Genomic DNA, 17,316 nt, shown 5'->3' on the forward strand with positions numbered 1-17,316 from the left:
TGTATTGTTTGTATTTGAATTTTGTAATTTTATGTATTTTGTTTTTGTGACATTCTTGTTGTACTTTGTTCTACTCATATATAAAAATAAAAAATAAAATAAAAATAAAAATAAAAAACAATAACAACAACAACCAAAGTGATATGCAAGGAGTTAGATAGGACAGGCAATTTTTTTACACTACTCAAGAATCTAATACAAACCCAACATGAAATTAGCGGATTAAAGTTAAAGAAGTGCATCAAACCTATTTAACTAAATAGATAGCAATATAATTGACCTATATAGTCTTATACTCATACCTAACCCACCACTCATACATTTAAAATTGGCAATTTTTAATATGACCTAACACAAAATTAGTGAGTTAAGAGTTCAAAAGTATGACTTATTAGTTAACCTATATAGTCTTATACCCATCCCTCAACACAATCTAGACCTAATAAGTAACACAAATTGCCACCCCTAAATCGAGAGCATTTTAATATTACCCAATTGGGTTGGTCCAATAGAATAGCACCGGATTTAAATTGCCATTAAATTCACCCCCTATGTATTGTCTGGCAACAATTCTCGTCTGAGCTCTTGCCCCCTGGTACTGAATAAATCTCTGCAAATTTGATACATGGGTACTCTGAGTCTCTCATCTTGGACAATTTGGTGAAATTTTGCCCATACGATATCTGTAGAAAACACTAGTTTTCTCTTGTTTCCAAATGAGTTTGTTTCAACCTCAACCGAAGGAGACAACTATACAAGTTAACTCCACTTCATCATAGTACAATAGTTTTTACAAATAATTTGATCTGAAAATAAAAAGAGCTTACAGAAACAGATCTTAATGAGAAGCTTTCATGATGGCTTTAGATCATAATGAGAACATTGAAGAGAGCATGCCCATAACCTTTCATGGTGAAAAACTTGATTCTGCCAAAAAAAAAAAAAAAAAGGCAAACAAACAAACAAAGTGCCAAAATATCGAAAATTAATTTTATGTATAAATATGCATATGTGCAGTTTGGTGGAGTTGACTCTTTTATCTCCATGTTCCCACTGATACCTAATCGATAACGAACCTGGATAGCTTTTTTAGGTCCAACTCCATAAATAGTTTTTTAGCTCCCGGAAAACAACATCCAACTTGCATTTGTTAGGCATATAGGGTTCCTTCTGAGCTAGAAAATAAATCAAAGAAACTACAAGCAACTACATCAACAACCAGGGAGAAACCGGTCCGTCCTACCTATCAACACTAATAAGGTTGAAAGAAAAGAAAGGATAAGTCAAGCAAGCTGCACGACCCACAGTTCTATTTTACTAAGCTCCGTGTGCTTGTACAAGGAGGAAGCCATTCCCACCAACTTGAATTACTTTGTATTAGTATACCTTTTGCGTTTTCTTTTAACAAGGACCAAGGAGCTCAACAAATGTTACCGGGCTGCTCATGAGATGACTTTTAAAACAAAAACAAGAGATCTTCCTTTCTTTCTTCTTTCTCAAAACACCTAATTCTAGAAGACTAGTTTTCTATGAGTAGAACATACGTGCACCATTTCAACAAATACTAGCAAATCGTCATCAGTTTTTTCGGATGATCTGGTTCCAAGTCCCTCATATGTCAACCATTAATCATCTTCTCAATTCTTGTGCACTTGTCTTCTAACACAGCTCTAACGTTCTTCTCCGTACTCTGGGTTCTCTTTCAAGATGACAAAGCCTTCAAGAATGGGAGACAGAGGAATGTATCTACATAAAGAGCGTAACTGTTAGCATATAATTTCAATAGCAGAGGTTATTGAACCACCTTATTTCTTCTACATGTGGAAATTGGAAGGCCACTTTCAAGGGAGTACTTACTTCTCAGTAGCCAGTTCTGCCCTATCACCAGCAGCCAAAATAACAGGGGTTGAGTGTGTCTGGAAACCCGTGATGGTCTTGGGACGACCAGCCTGGCCAACGACATCGACTGCTTGACCCACCCAAACAGGTACAGAAAGAGGTTTGAGATTCTCATCCACAGTCATCAACATTCTTGGCTGTTATAACATTGCCAAATAATTGACCATCAGAAAAGTTAATAAAATTACCTGGAAAGGGGGAAATAAAAAAGGCTACCAAATTGAAGAGGTCGAAAAAGAGAACCAAACTAGAACCAACCTGCATCGCCAAAACAAGGAAGTAGAGAACATAATGATATTTCCCCAAAATGATGGCTTTCATGTTTAGGCATGCATGCAGCATGGTTACTAATCCAGCAAGTGCCGTCCTGTCAGATGAGAAGAAATTGTTTAGACATGAAATAGAACAAAGGGCTAGGTATACTCAGAAAGCCACCCTTCAGCTGCCTCTAGAAGCAGTAAAGATAATGTGTTTTAAAGGAATGAGGTGAGGTTGCAAGGTTGCCCTGCAGAAGGATTACTTACGGGGATAGCAAGTACCGTTCAGAATAATACGGATTAAGAGTTAATAAGCCCTTCCCCAAATGTACAAGACCTTGAGCAATTCGAACCTGAAAAAGTGACAAAGAGACTCGGTCATTCTCAACTCCATCAAATACAGTACAGAAGAGAAAACCAAATTCATTAGAAATATTACACAGAAAAGAAGGCTGGCATCTTTGTAGTAATAGCTTGAAAGATTGCGAAGCATGCCAGCTATTCGAGCATTGTTGGTACCCGCACCTATCAAACCTAAGGAAATTACAGCAGCCTGTAACATCCAATTATACATTTTAGCCTTAAATGGAAACTAAAGAAAGAATGATACCAACAGAGATGAAATTATTTCTACTATTTTATTAACTAATTATAATATCTTACCATTGCTGCTTCTGAATCTGTATCATGGCTAAGTCTGCTTAATGTGTCCATAACATAAACCTGGCCAGAGGAGCCAATCAGCAACCGGTAAGCAAAGCAAACTTAGGGAAAAAGACTGTATCCTCAGCACCAACTTGACTCATAACTCATTAGACTTAACGTAAGCATTTGAAAGATATTAAAACAGCTTATTAGCACAGATCAAAGTTATATAATTTCCTTAAAGTTGATGAAAAGTCAGATTACAACCAAAAAAAAAATGAAGATAAAAGATTTGCTTTAAAGGAAATCTACGAGTCAAGTGATTTACAATTTGACTGAATGTGTTTTATTAAATTACTTATCCAGCCCTTAGAAGCATTCCAAAAGCCATTTAAAGTCAACCCAGCTAAGACAGACAGATGAGCATGCTTTTTCTTTTCTTAATAAAGTAATCAAATTTCAATAAAACATAGGCGGGCACAAACCAAGTACACTTGAAGTATACAAGAGGCTTTTCTAATAATACCATCCACTGGTAGGTCATTCCTTTCAAAAGGAAAAAGGCAAAACCTCAGCCTTATAGAAGGATTGAATCGATCTAACCAAAGGATCAGCAAGAGCAAAAGGATAAAAACCTTAGGGTTTGATATGCAAAGGAGACCAAGAGCCAAAGGAACGGCTTGACGAATGTTCCGTTCGCCATACTGTAAAAGATGCTCTAACGAACGAATTGCCATCTCAAGCCCCAATTCTTCAGCCATTGCCACCATCGCAATTCCAAGTACAGCAGGACCCTGGTGGGTTTCACTCTTGTTAAGATGTTGTGAGCAGTGACTCAGAAGGTTTTGAACCTGTGGGAAAAAGATAAGCTACTTTGTGCATGCCAAAGTTAATATATTATATTTACGGGAAAGTTTATAAATGGTACAATTATTTAGCCTTGACAGAATACCTTGAGAACATTCCCTGTTCCAGCATAGGCACAGGAAAGTAGTGTCATGTAACAGTATTTTCTAATTTTTCCATTGAAGGTCAGAGAGACTTCAGCTGTTTTCGCCACATGTTTCTGTTGAACACCAAAGACAGATTGAAAAATGATCACAATGATAGAACTGTAATGTTAAATATTCTCGCATTGTAAGGCATCTTTGGCAAACTGAGTGGTAAAATCAGGCCAGATATTTATCATGCAATACAAAAAGATATTAACTTAGATGGAGGTCAAAATAGAAACCATTGGTCTTTCATAAACTAGAATACTAAGAATGAACTAATAAAAGTCTCAGAGGATGATTTATTTACCTGCTTTCCGAGATATAGAAGACCAAGGCCAAGAGGCAAAAGGCGAGTAAGGGGTTCCCCTAACTCTGACTCACTTCGGTCCATCAATGCACATATAATTGCCTTAGCAACCTCTTTATTGCAGGAACCCACATATACCAAGCCCAAAGAGATTGCAGTGAATGCAATTACGTCAAGGGGAGCTTTAGCCTCATTCAGTATAGGAGCCAATTTAATCCGTATCTGACGAAGTGTAAATAAGTTAGCTTTCATTTGAAAGACATTAAAAATCAAATAAAAACAACACTTTCTAGCCCAAACTTCACAATTTACAAACATCTTCCAACCAAATATAGTAATTCTCTAGTTGTCGACCTTTCAGTAACCAAAAGAGATATAGAGCACACATCTTGTTGGATAAGTAAATGATTTCACAGATGTGATTATTGGGTGTGTTAGATGAGCATATTAGGGTTAATATATTATATGGGGCATTTTGGTCTTTGTACTCAATGTTACATTAGATCTATATATATATATATGAAGTATGAGAGGAGAAGGCTACGTGAAAACAACAAAGCCTCTTCTTTCTTCTCTTTACATGCAAACCCTAAATCCCTCTAATATGGTATCAGAGCCATAACTATTGACTGCATCTGATTACTCTCTCACCCCGCTTCTTCCTCCCTTCTTTATTAATATTTTTTTTTACCCAAATCCTAGTTTTATTCTACTGAGAGTGGAATTGTGAGACGTGGGCTTCATGCCCACGAATAGTGATTGGGGATAGATGGTCGCCGGTGTGGTTTGTGGTGTATTTACGGTCTAGTTTGTGGTTGTTGGTGAAGTATATGGCTGCCGGCAGGTTACAGTGATGATCGGCCGAAACTGGGTTGTCGTTGAAGTGTGGTCGTCGACTGAGTCTGTGGGGGTTTGCCGGCGTGTTCTGTGGTAGTCGCTTGGGTCTGTCGCCGTGGTTTTTGGTATCACCGGTGAGGTCTGTCAGACACTGGCGTGTTTCCGTGTATTTCCGGCGAGTTTCCGGCGAGCCTCCGGTAAGTCTCCGGCGCAGGTCCCTGTTTGGTTTAGCTTCCGGTCTTGGTCTTTCCAGTGGGATTTCCGGCGTGGTCTGCCTGTCCCCCGACAAGTTTCGACTGTCTCCGGCGAGTCTTCGGCGAGTTCTGGTTTTGGTTTTTTTTCATTCCTTTTAAGTGGTTGTTACAGTTACTATTATTTTTTTTGTATTTCTGTGGAGTCTGGCTTCTTTGTTGTTGAGATTATGGCCTCTAAACTTGAAACTTCCTTCGTTAATGCTCCTATGACTCTGTGAAGCTCAATGGAAAGAATTATATTTATTGGGCAAGGTCTGTTGAAGTTTTTCTCAAAGGCAAGGGTTTGTTTATTCACTTAACCTCAGGTATGCCTACAGAGTATCCTCCTAGCCTTTGGGAACAAGAAGATAATCAAATTATCTCTCTTATGTTGAATAGTATTGAGTCTCACATTGGATCTTCATGCATCTACTTGCCTAGTGCCAAGGACATTTGGGATCATCTTAGTCACATGTACTCTGGAACTGGGAATATTACTCGGATTTATGAAGTGTGTAACAGTATTTTGGACTTGAACAAGGTGATCAAACTGTGGATGAGTACTACAACCACGTTGTGGCTATTTGTAAGGAACGAAACTTGTACCAACCGCTCTCTAAGGACCTGAAGAAAATGGAACAGCAACGTCAAGATGTGGATGTGGTTCGGTTTCTTCTTGGCTTGAAACCTGAGTTTGAGTCGGTTCGTGCGCAGATTTTGGGGGGTTCTACACTTCCCTCACTTCCTGAAGTCTTTTCTCGGATTCAGCGTGCTAATCTTACTGATCATAGCTCTCAAATAAGTTCTGAGCGTACTGGTGAGCGCGCTGCCTTTATTGCTGCCCGTGGAAGTTATGGTAGTTCTCGTGGGGGACGAGGTGGTCGTGGTTTTCGTGGTGGACGTGATTCTCGAGGTGGAGGTCGCATTGGAGGTCGTGGGCCTCGCAAATGCACTCATTGTGGTCGTCCTAACCATTCTGTGGACCTTTGTTGGGATTTACATGGCACACCATCTGGGTTGGCCAATCAGGTTGCTTCTCACACTGATTTCCCAGCTCCATCTGGACCACCTGTTAGCTCGAACTCACACTTCGAGAATGATTTGATCTCCATTCCAAAAGATGAGTATGCTCAGTTCTTAACCCATAAGCGGGCTTCTACCTCTTCCACTGCTACTCTTGCTCAGTTAGATACTGCATCTCACTGTCTTTTATCCTCCACTCGCGACTCTTGGATTATTGATTCTGGCGCCAATGAGCATATGACTGGTTCGTCCACTTCTCTCTCTGATTATCGTCCTGTTGATACACCCCACAGTGTCACCCTAGCTAATGGTTCCCTCTCCACCGTAGCCGGCTCTGGCCATACCCATTTGAGTCCAGATATTGAGTTGCTTTCTATTCTACACGTTCCTGGTTTTCCTTTTAATTTGTTATCCATTAGTAAAATTACCAAAGCTCTTAATTGTTCTGTCAGTTTTTACCCTTCTTTGTGCATTTTTCAGGATCTCAAGACGAAGAGGATGATTGGTATGGGGCATGAAGTTGGTGGCTTATATTATCTGGATCTTGCACCTTCATTTTCCTCATGTGCTTTACAGTCGTCAACCTCAGCTCTTCAGTGGCATTGTCGTCTTGGTCATCCTTCCCTTCCTACGTTGAAGCATCAAGTCCCGAGTCTTCGAAACGAGTTGTCCGTGTCTTGCGAAGCTTGTCAGCTTAGTAAGCACCGTCGTGTTTCTTTTTCGTCAAGAGTTGTTAGTCGTGTTTCACATCCTTTTGAGTTGGTTCATTCTGATGTATGGGGTCCAATGAATATTGCATCCAATAAATTTCATTATTTTGTGACCTTTGTGGATGATTTTTCCCGTACGACTTGGCTATTTTTAATGAAAAATCGTTCAGAGTTATTTTCTGTTTTCCGGATTTTTCGTAATATGATTAAGACTCAATTAACTAAGAAAATTCGTATTTTGCGTTCTGATAATGCCAAAGAATACACATCTAGTTCTTTTGCCTCTTATTTGTCTGATAAAGGCATTATCCATCAAACATCATGTGCTCACACTCCACAACAAAATGGAGTGGCTGAACGCAAGAATCGTCATTTATTGGATGTTGCACGCTGTCTCTTATTTCATATGCATGTCCCCAAACATTTTTGGAGTGACGCTGTTCTTACTGCTTGTTACCTCATTAATCGAATGCCCTCCTCGGTCTTAGATGGTGCTTCTCCTCATTCTCTCTTATACTGTTCGTCACCCCCATTTGCCTTACCACTTAGGGTTTTTGGGTGTGTTTGTTATGTTCATAATTTGGGTCCTGGTTATGATAAACTTGATCCTCGTTCTACCAAATGTGTCTTTCTTGGTTATTCCACAACTCATAAAGGATATCGTTGTTATAGTCCTGTTCTTCGCCGCTACTTTACTAGCGCTGATGTCACCTTTGTTGAGTCTCTTTCCTATTTTCCTGTTGATGCGTCTTTCGGAGCGTCTACCCTTGAGCTTGATGTCGCGTCTGTTCCGCTGCCTGTTCCATATCTCTCTAAGTCTGTCATGTTGCCTCCACCTTCACCTGCTCCTCTCCAGGTTTATACACGTCGGCCACGACCATCAGCTCCTGCAGCTCCACCATCATCCTCCCCGTCTTCGGATCCGCTGGCACTTGCATCTGATTCCTTGCCCATTGCCCTACAGAAAGGTACACGTTCTTGCACTACAAAACATCCTATCAGTCAGTTTGTATCCACTAGTTCTTTATCTCCTTCCCATTCTTGCTTTATTTCCCATCTTTCAACTGTTTCCACCCCAAAGACAGTGCAGGATGCCTTATCTGACTCTGGTCGGAGGCAAGCTATGGAATTGGAAATGAAGGCCTTACATCAAAATGGTACGTGGGAACTTGTTCCATTACCCCCTACTAAGAAGACTGTTGGTTGCAAATGTGTATACACGGTTAAGTTTAATCCTGATGGTTCTGTTGAACGGTTGAAAGCTCGTTTGGTTGCTAAGGGTTATACACAGACATATGGTATTGATTATGATGAGACGTTTTCTCCAGTTGCCAAAATCTCTTCCGTTCGTATTCTTATTTCTTTGGCTGCTAATCTTAATTGGCCCTTATTTCAGTTGGATGTCAAAAGTGCCTTTTTACATGGGGATTTACATGAGGAAGTTTATATGGAGCAACCACCTGGGTTTGTTGCTCAGGGGGAGTATCGGAGTTGTGTTTGTAAGTTAAAAAAGGCTTTGTATGGTCTCAAGCAATCTCCACGGGCATGGTTTGGGAAGTTCTCTGAGGCTGTTATGGAGTTTGGTCTTCAGCGTTGTCAGACAGATCATTTAGTATTTCACTTGCATAAAAATGCAGGCTACATTCTTCTTGTGGTATATGTGGATGACATTGTGATTACAGGTGATGATTCAGGAGGTATTGCTCGATTGAAATTGTTTTTACAGCAGAAGTTTCATACTAAAGATTTGGGAAAACTCAGATATTTCTTGGAAATTGAAGTTGCTAGATCCCAAAAGGGTATCAATTTATCTCAAAGAAAATATGCACTTGATTTGTTAGAAGAGACTGGTCTCCTGGGTGCTCGTCCTGTTGACACTCCAATGGAGAATTATTTGAAGATCCTAGTAGGTATCGTCGTTTGGTTGGAAAGTTGAATTATCTCACTATTACTAGGCCAAACATTTCATATGCAGTTGGTGTTGTTAGTCAATTCTTGGAGGCTCCTAGAGTTTTACATTGGGAAGCTGTTACTCGTATTATTCGATATTTGAAAGGAGCTCCTGGCCTTGGGATATTGTATAGACCGAATGGACACCTCCGGGTAGAAGGGTTTACTGATGCAGATTGGGCAGGTTCCCTCCCAGATAGGCGATCTACTACAGGGTATTGCACATTCTTGGGTGGTAATCTGGTGACTTGGAAAAGTAAGAAACAGACGGTGGTGCCATAGTCGAGTGCTGAGGCAGAATACAGGGCAATGTCTAATACTGCCAGTGAATTGACGTGGTTACAACATTTCCTACAGGAGATTGGATTCACCGCTCCTACTCCTATCCCGTTATTTTGTGACAATCAAGCCGCTATACATATTGCATCTAACTCTGTTTTTCATGAAAGAACTAAGCATATTGAGGTTGATTGTCACTTTGTTCGAGATTAGATACTCAGCAGAGATATATCTACACCATTTGTGAAGTCTGGAGATCAACTAGCTGATATGTTTACAAAGTCCTTGTGTCGAAAAAAGTTAGAATTTATTTGTTCCAAGCTGGGCTTATATGATATATATGCTCCAGCTTGAGGGGGAGTGTTAGATGAGCATATTAGGGTTAATATATTATATGGGGTATTTTGGTCTTTGTACTCAATGTTACATTAGATCTATATATATATATATATGAAGTATGAGAGGAGAAGGCTACGTGAAAACAACAAAGCCTCTTCTTTCTTCTCTTTACATGCAAACCCTAAATCCCTCTAACAGGGTGAAAGACAATAAAGGAGGTATCCAAACATCCATTACCGAAACATGATTGCTGCGTCCTAAGAGAACTACTGACATAATAAAGCAAGCTACTTCACCTGCTCGTTTTGGGAACCAGCATATGCAATTCCGAGGCCCATTATTGCACCAATTCTGACGGATGAATCATCTTTATCTACATAATCACCCAGAAGTGCCAGTGCCTAAGAAAATAAGTCAAGTTAGAATGGAGATACAATTCAAGCTCATATGCTGTTCCATGCAAAGAAGAATAGTTAATGGAACTCACAGGATCACAATCATTCTTGATACCACAATTCACAATCCCAACTCCTAATAATGCGCCAGCAATGATATGGCTGTCACTTAGATGGAAGTATTTGTCAATTTGGGCAAGCCCAGCATCAACATCCCACAGTAAAATCATACTCTGTTATGACAGAAGGCAATGAGAATCCAACATACAGGTTAAATAAATAAGAGAGAAACCAAGCAGTAAATGGATGCATACAAGACTTGCTGCAGCACTAGTCTTCCCGTGTTCTTTATTTTTGAAAAGCCAATTAGAAGAAGAACCACCATTAGAATTGTCTGATGGGACTGTCATCAACTTATCCTGCAGCAATCTAAGAATTCATATCAAGAAAACTCACAGCAATCCACTATTTCTCAAGCATATAGCAAATATTACCTGACCAAAGCCAGCATTTACAAAAGCATTAACAAAGGTGGCAGCGAGGTTTTGTCTAGCCGAGTCAACACTTGCACCAGCACTACCCCGGCCATCAAGCAAGTGTGCCTAAGAAAACACAAGAGAATGCAAACTAGTCAAATTGATACATGCATTCACTTTTAAACATAAAATGAGCACCTATAACATTTTTCTCTGTTTTTTTTTTTTTTTTCTTTGGTAACTTCTGCACCTGAAAGAGAAACTTTAATTGATAAAATCTCATGCATTAGTGCAGTGATCATGACTTTAACCTAGCTAGTCCTATAGGCTACCAGCCCTCCCATGACATCAACACAACACACCCACATACTATAAACATATACAGATTAGAAATGAATTATAAAATATAAAATACATATGCCACGCACAAGAATGAACAAGAAGACTAACATAACAATCAATACATTTGCAGCAACCAGTCCTAGACTGTGCCATAATGTATTCAACAATCATAATTGGCGGAAATAAATCACTGCAATGACACTGCTTTTTCACCAAGGTCTCCTAACACAGAAATCATAGTAGCTACCCACTAACTTCCTTCATAACCCAGAAGCAGAGATATGGTTGTCTCTACAGGGTATAAGAGGTACTCCACGCTAAACCAATAAAATAGAAGACCTATAAGGTCCATATTTTAGCAGCCATCACAATATACAATTTCTTTAATTAATTAGCACCATTTATGGCAAAACTTCAATTAGAACAACGGCAACCAGAGACAGAATTTTCAGCAATAGTTTCCAACTTTCCACAAGATCTCTTAGCAAGTCATGAGCACTTTAGAAGAAGTCACAAAGAAAAAACCATAAATAAATGCGAGTAGAAGAGATTAATGATCTCACTTGATGGAATTCCTCCTCAGAACAATACAAATAATAAACATTGTGAGAGCAGTTACCTAAAAAATTAATAAACATACCAAGGCTGAATAACAGAAGTAAAAGCTTTGCAGACATTAAAGGTCATATCTTATCGAGCATTACTGATTATCCAGAACAAAAGTTCAAACCTTATAGATATCTTCAGGAGATTTGGGTTCCATGACCTCAATATCTCGAGCGAGTGTAAGATAGCCTTCACTTAACTTGCTGTTGTTTATTATCTCCTGTAATACCTCTCTGTCATCATCATCCGCAACCATCTCATCGTCCAGCTCGAATGAAATACCCTGCATCAAAGAGCAACACTTAGAAAAGAAGTACTCAGTATCAAAAAGCCTCATATATGGGGGATGCTAACATGTGGGTTGCGTGCTATCCGGGTTCAAGTGGGGCGTCAGGTGGAGTGCTGTTAATGTTGGATAGGCGGGTGGTTGAGAAGGTTGAGGGAGTGTGTGGGGCGATATACAATTGCATGTTCTATGCGAAATGTAGATGATAAGTTTGTTTGGGCATTCAGGGGGGGTGTATGGCCCGAATGATGATGCTGAAAGGAGGGGTCTATGGGATGAGTTGGCTGGCTTGATGAGCTGATGGGAGGTGCCATGGTGTATTGGGGGAGATTTCAATGTAGTTCGGTTTCCAAGTGAGAGATTCGGGGACTCGAATTATTCTGTAGCAAAGGCAGAGTTTTTAGAGTTCATTTGGCAGTTTACGTGATCCAATAATTAGGAAGATTAAATATGGTCTAAAATCGACAAATTCTTACTTTCTCCGGAGTGGGAAGAACATTATCCGGATGTGACACAAACGCAATTGCCGCGTATACTGTCTTGATCACTTTCCTTTGATGTTGGATTGTGGGGTGGCTAGAGGTGGAAGCAGGTATTTTAAATTAGAAAACATGCGGCTGAAATCTAAAGCTTTTGTTGATTAGGTTAAATCTTGGGGGGATGTCATATGATTTTCATGGCTTGCCTAGTTTTTTCTTGGCTAATAAACTAAAAGTCTTAAAGACGGATTTGAAACAATGAAATGAGGAGGTGTTTGGTGATGTCGAGAAGAAGAAGAAGGAATTATTGGAGGGCATCTGGGAGCTGGATTTAATTGCAGAGGATCGTGAATTAGTAGTATATGAGGAAAGGGCAAGGAAGTTTCATGTCTAAGGAATTGGAGAAAACCCTTCTTTGTGAGGAAGTCTAGGGGTGTACAAACGGGGGCGGTTAGCCATTAAATAACCGCTAACCGCCTTCCCTTTTATATAATAATATAAATATATATTTTATATTTTATATTAAAAATTTGTTTTAAATACAAGTTAGGAATAGAGTTTCATCATATTCATTGTTTTTTAGAACACTTTAACCCAAAACTATATAAAATAAGCCCAAAAAATAGGCAGAAAAAGGCAAAAAACACCTCAAAAAGCCCATATAAAAAATAAATAAATAAAAAAAGAAAAAGAAAAAAACCGCTAACCCCCTAAACGAAGCGGTTGCGATTATTAAAATCTAATAACCTCCTTAAGCAGTTGCGGTTAGCGGTTATAGCCAATGACTGCTAACCGCAACCACTTGTACACCCCTAAGAAAGTCCACTGGAGACAAAAATCAAGAGTTTTGTGGTTGAAGGAGGGGGACAAAAACACCAAATTCTTTCACAGGGTAGCAAAGTCTCATCGGCAGATATAATCATGTAGAGTCCTTACGAATCAATGGTGCAATGTCTAATAATCATGTGGACGTCTTTAGAATATTGTACATCTTATAGAAATTTAAATTCTGAGCAGTGTTTTTGGCGGCCAAGGATGGATGGTCAATCTTTTCTGTCCACTGATGAGGATGAGAGTACTTGCTTAGAAAGAGAGTTTGAGGAACAAGAGGTGTGGGAGGTGGTGAGGGGTTTGGAGGGGAAAAGGCGTTGGGGCTAGATGGTTTCACTATGGCATTTTTTCAGAAATGTTGGGAAGTATTGAAACATGATATTATGGCTGTATTTTTGGAATTCCATAGTCGTTGACGGTTTGAAATAGTTTTGAGGCAACCTTTGTTTCTCTAATTCCAAAAAAGGTAGGTGCGGTGGAGGTGAAGGATTTTCAGCCTATTAGCCTGGTGGGTGGGATTTATAAAATCATATCCAAAGTCCTTGCTACTAGGTTTAAGTCGGTTTTGGTAAAGATTATTTCCAATTTGCAGAATGCCTCCATTAGAGGTCGCCAAATCTTAGATTCAGTGTTTATTGCTAATGAGTGTCTGGACAATCACATTCAATAGAGGAAAATCGGTGTACCATGCAAGTTGGATTTGAAAAAGGCATATGATCCCGTTAGTTGGGACTTCTTGATTTATTTGCTTCAGCGATGTGGTTTTGGGGAGAAATGGCGGGCATGGATGGAGTGTTGTATTTCCACGGTGAGATTTTCCATTCTTGTATATGGAACTCCTGCGGGGTATTTTAATAATAGCTCACATGGGATACGACAAAGGGATCTGCTTTCGCCGCTTTTGTTTGTGGTGGTTATGGAGGCGTTGAGCAGGATGTTGACTACAATGATGGAGCAGGGCTTATTGATAGGGTTCTCAGTGGGTCAAGGGACAATGAAGCTTTGGCAGTATCTCATTTACTGTTTGCTGATGACACTAATTTTTTGAGGTGTGCAGTCTGAGCAAATTTGACATTTGTGGTTTATTTTCTTGTGTTTTGAAGCAGTCTCGGGCTTGAAAATCAATTTGGGCAAATCCGAACTTGTAGCTATAGGAGTAGTGGAAGATGTCAAAGACTTACCTAATATTCTTGGGTGTCGAGTTGCCTTTTTGCGTATGAAGTATTTGGGTTTGCCGCTAGGTGCCTCATAAAAGGCCATGTCTATTTGGAATGGTGCTATTGAGCAAATGGAATGTCGATTGGCTGGTTGGAAGAAACTGTATTTGTCTAAGGGCGGACGTTTGACTCTACTTAAAAGTACACTTTCTAATCTTCCGACATATTACTTATCTTTAGGAATTTATCTTTATTTCCTATTCCAGTGAGAATGGCTAATAAGCTCGAGAGACTACAGAGGGATTTCCACTAGGGTGGCATGGGGATGAGGTAAAATTCCACTTAGTAAATTGGAAGCATATCTGCAAGCCGATACAAATGGGACGGCTAGGTGTTTGGAATTTGCTTCAAATTTTTATTTAATTTTGATAAGTAATGTTGTATATATCAAAAATTGTAAGGCACTCCTAAGTACACAGGAAGTATATATAGGAAAACCAACGTTAGCCCACACAATGAACCCGATAAAAGAGCCCTAAGCCCGCAAAACAAACCCCTAAAACCCCAAAAATGCCCGAAACTCACAAGGCAGTCCTAAACCCGCAAAGCTACCCTACCTTTGCAGCTTTGCCCCGACTAGAGCCACTACCTAGAGCCTCAAAATTAATGGAGCATTCCAAATTTTAGAGCTCCCTCTTCCCCTTAGTATTTGTGGCAGAAACCCTATCTTCACAATACCGATCCTCTTCAATGACTGAAAGAAGATCCTTAAGTCTTTTCTTGTCATCTGCAAAAGACAACCCCATAGTGGGAGTAGCTCCCATCGCATTGAGCACCACCTCGGAATAGCCCTCCACCCCCACCAACGGAGTGGCCGCCACAACCTCAAGCATCAACTTCATATTCAGCTACGCACCTATATTGTTCTTCAATTTTTAATAGAGCTTTATTAGGAAAGTGGTTGTGGCGGTATGCTATGGAGTGCAAAGCATTATGGAAAATGGTAGTTGAAGCAGAATATGAGAATATGAGGGGTGGTTGGTGTTCGAAGGAGGTTATAGGGACGTATGGAGTGGGTGTGTGGAAACATATTAGAAGGGGGTAGGACAGTGTTTCCAACTTTGCTCGTTTTAAGGTAGGGGTTGGATCTAAAGTAAGTTTTTGGCATGATATTTGGTGTGATGATAGACCAAACATGTTTTTCCGACTTTGTTCACTATTGCTAGGCACAAAGATGCGTGGGTGGCGAATAACTTTCAATGGAATGATGGGGTTATTGAATGGAAAGTCCTTTTTATGCAACAAGTCCAGGATTGGGAAATGGAGTTGGTACTGGCATTATTTGAACGGTTGTATTCTTTCAAGATACGTCATGAAGAGGGGCATTGGGTAGGATGGAGCCCATCCATAAGGGGTCAATTCGAGGTGAAGTCATTCTTTTTTTTTTTATAAGTAATAATGCATTAAGAGCGCAGAGGGGCGCAACCCTAGTACACAGGAAGTATACAAGAGAGCGACTAAGTAGGGGAGAAAGAAGAAGAGAACATAAAGAGAAAATCAGAAAAATCAATCACTAAAGGAGCAAGCCATCCTGCTGTCCATGTGAATAAAGTGTACAAAAAGAAGTGAATAAGATCCTCTAGGTTCCTCGACAAATCCTCGAAACATCTCGCATTCCTTTCCTTCCAAAGACACCATAGAAGACACAAGGGAGACATCTTCCAAACCACAACACTACTAGTTCTACCTCCCGCCCACCAACTGGCAAACATCTCCATGACGCTTCTAGGCATAACCCAACTCAAGTTAAAGCGAGAGAAGATGACCTCCCACAACTTGCGCGCGACCCCACAATGAAGGAAGAGATAATCCACAGACTCCCCATCCGCCTCACACATACAGCAACGATTAATCACAACAATACCTCTCTTCCGAACATTATCCAGTGTGAGAGATTTTCCAAGAGCGGCCGACCAAGCAAAAAACGCCACTCGCAAAGGAGCCTTAGTACGCCAAATCCTTCTCCATGGGAACTGGTTAGGCTCCTTAAGGGCAAGCCTCCTGTAGAAAGTGCGGACCTCAAACTTCCCTTTACTTGAAGGAATCCACCACATTCGGTCAACCCCTTCCCCCCGGATCGGAGACGAATACAAGAGCGAGAAGAAAGAGGCTAAGGCCATCTCCTCCCAATCATGGATACTACGGGTAAAAGTAACGTTCCAATGCACCATCCCATTTACACACTCCCGGATATCCGCAATGGAGGCATCCTTGTTGCGGGCTATATTAAAAAAGCCCGGAAAAACAACTTTGAGAGGCGTCTCGCCGCACCAACAATCCTCCCAAAATTTGACCTTCCCCCCCAAACCGGGAACTAATCTGAAGTGGCACCGAAACGACCTCCAAACCCCACAAATGTGTTTCCATAACCCCACCCCATGCGTTCCACGAGGAACATTTGAACGCCAACCACCCCAAACCACCCCATACTTAGCCACCAAGATACTTCTCCACCAAGCTTCTTCTTCATTTGCAAATCTCCATAACCCTTTCCCCAAGAGGGCTTGGTTGAAAAGGCGCAAGCTCCGAATCCCTAGACCTCCCTCAGCAATCGGAGAACAAACCTCGTGCCAACTGACCAAATGGAATTTGGGCTCATCCTTGAAACCTCCCCATAAAAAATCCCGTTGAATCTTCTCAATACGATTCGCCACGGAGATAGGGATGGGAAACAGGGACAGAAGATAGGTGGGAAGGTTGGATAAGGTACTCTTGATGAGAGTGAGCCTCGCCCCCTTGGACAAATAGGAACGCTTCCAAGAGGCCAACCTTCTAGCAATTTTCTCCACCATATCATCCCAAACAGCCAACTGCTTGAAGGAAGCCCCTAGCGGAAGACCCAAATACTTCAAGGGAAGCGAGCTAGTGCCACAACCCAAGACGCCGGCCAACTCATCCGTCTCAACTGAATCTCCGACTGGGACCAAAACAGACTTGGCCCGATTAATCTTTAGCCCGGAAACCGCCTCGAAACCTATACTGAGGGCTTTAATAAATCTAACATGTTCCGGTTCTGCCCCACAAAACACCAAAGTATCATCAGCAAAAAGAAGATGGGAGATCGAAACCCGCTCATGCTCCCTGGCACCCACATAGAACCCATTGATGAAGCCCCTACTGATGGAGGCATTAATCATCCTACTAAAAGCCTCCATGACCAAGATGAACAAAAAAGGCGATAGAGGGTCACCTTGTCTAACCCCACGCGAG

General features: G+C 40.7%; 2 protein-coding genes across 6 annotated transcripts in view; one reads left to right on the top strand and one right to left on the bottom strand.

The window, feature by feature from the left end:
- Window positions 1-1,290: 1,290 nt before the first annotated feature.
- Window positions 1,291-17,316, bottom strand: part of LOC132180502 (26S proteasome non-ATPase regulatory subunit 2 homolog A) — a 22,603-nt gene continuing 6,577 nt past the window's right edge. For 4 of the 5 annotated variants that reach the window (XM_088516490.1, XM_088516492.1, XM_088516494.1 and 1 more), the window contains 14 exons: window positions 11,418-11,576; window positions 10,364-10,471; window positions 10,184-10,288; window positions 9,962-10,102; window positions 9,771-9,875; window positions 4,104-4,325; window positions 3,754-3,867; window positions 3,437-3,670; window positions 2,820-2,879; window positions 2,596-2,709; window positions 2,424-2,509; window positions 2,158-2,266; window positions 1,858-2,036; window positions 1,291-1,746 (listed from right to left, as the gene is read on the bottom strand). In XM_088516490.1, coding sequence (XP_088372616.1) covers window positions 1,671-1,746; window positions 1,858-2,036; window positions 2,158-2,266; window positions 2,424-2,509; window positions 2,596-2,709; window positions 2,820-2,879; window positions 3,437-3,670; window positions 3,754-3,867; window positions 4,104-4,325; window positions 9,771-9,875; window positions 9,962-10,102; window positions 10,184-10,288; window positions 10,364-10,471; window positions 11,418-11,576 — 1,812 coding nt within the window. In that variant the 3' untranslated portion in view covers window positions 1,291-1,670. The remainder of the gene's footprint in view (window positions 1,747-1,857; window positions 2,037-2,157; window positions 2,267-2,423; window positions 2,510-2,595; window positions 2,710-2,819; window positions 2,880-3,436; window positions 3,671-3,753; window positions 3,868-4,103; window positions 4,326-9,770; window positions 9,876-9,961; window positions 10,103-10,183; window positions 10,289-10,363; window positions 10,472-11,417; window positions 11,577-17,316) is intronic. The other variant, XM_088516491.1, reaches the window with a different exon arrangement.
- On the top strand, window positions 4,873-7,035 carry LOC148585777 (uncharacterized). The gene is made up of 4 exons (XM_088516330.1): window positions 4,873-4,887; window positions 5,038-5,272; window positions 5,715-6,440; window positions 6,677-7,035. The coding sequence occupies exons 1-4, from the start codon at window positions 4,873-4,875 to the stop codon at window positions 6,712-6,714; spliced, it is 1,014 nt and encodes a 337-aa protein (XP_088372456.1). The 3' UTR covers window positions 6,715-7,035.

The sequence above is a fragment of the Corylus avellana genome, chromosome 5 (assembly GCF_965113065.1).
Source record: "Corylus avellana chromosome 5, dhCorAvel1.hap1.2, whole genome shotgun sequence".
NCBI classification, from domain to species: Eukaryota; Viridiplantae; Streptophyta; class Magnoliopsida; order Fagales; family Betulaceae; genus Corylus; species Corylus avellana.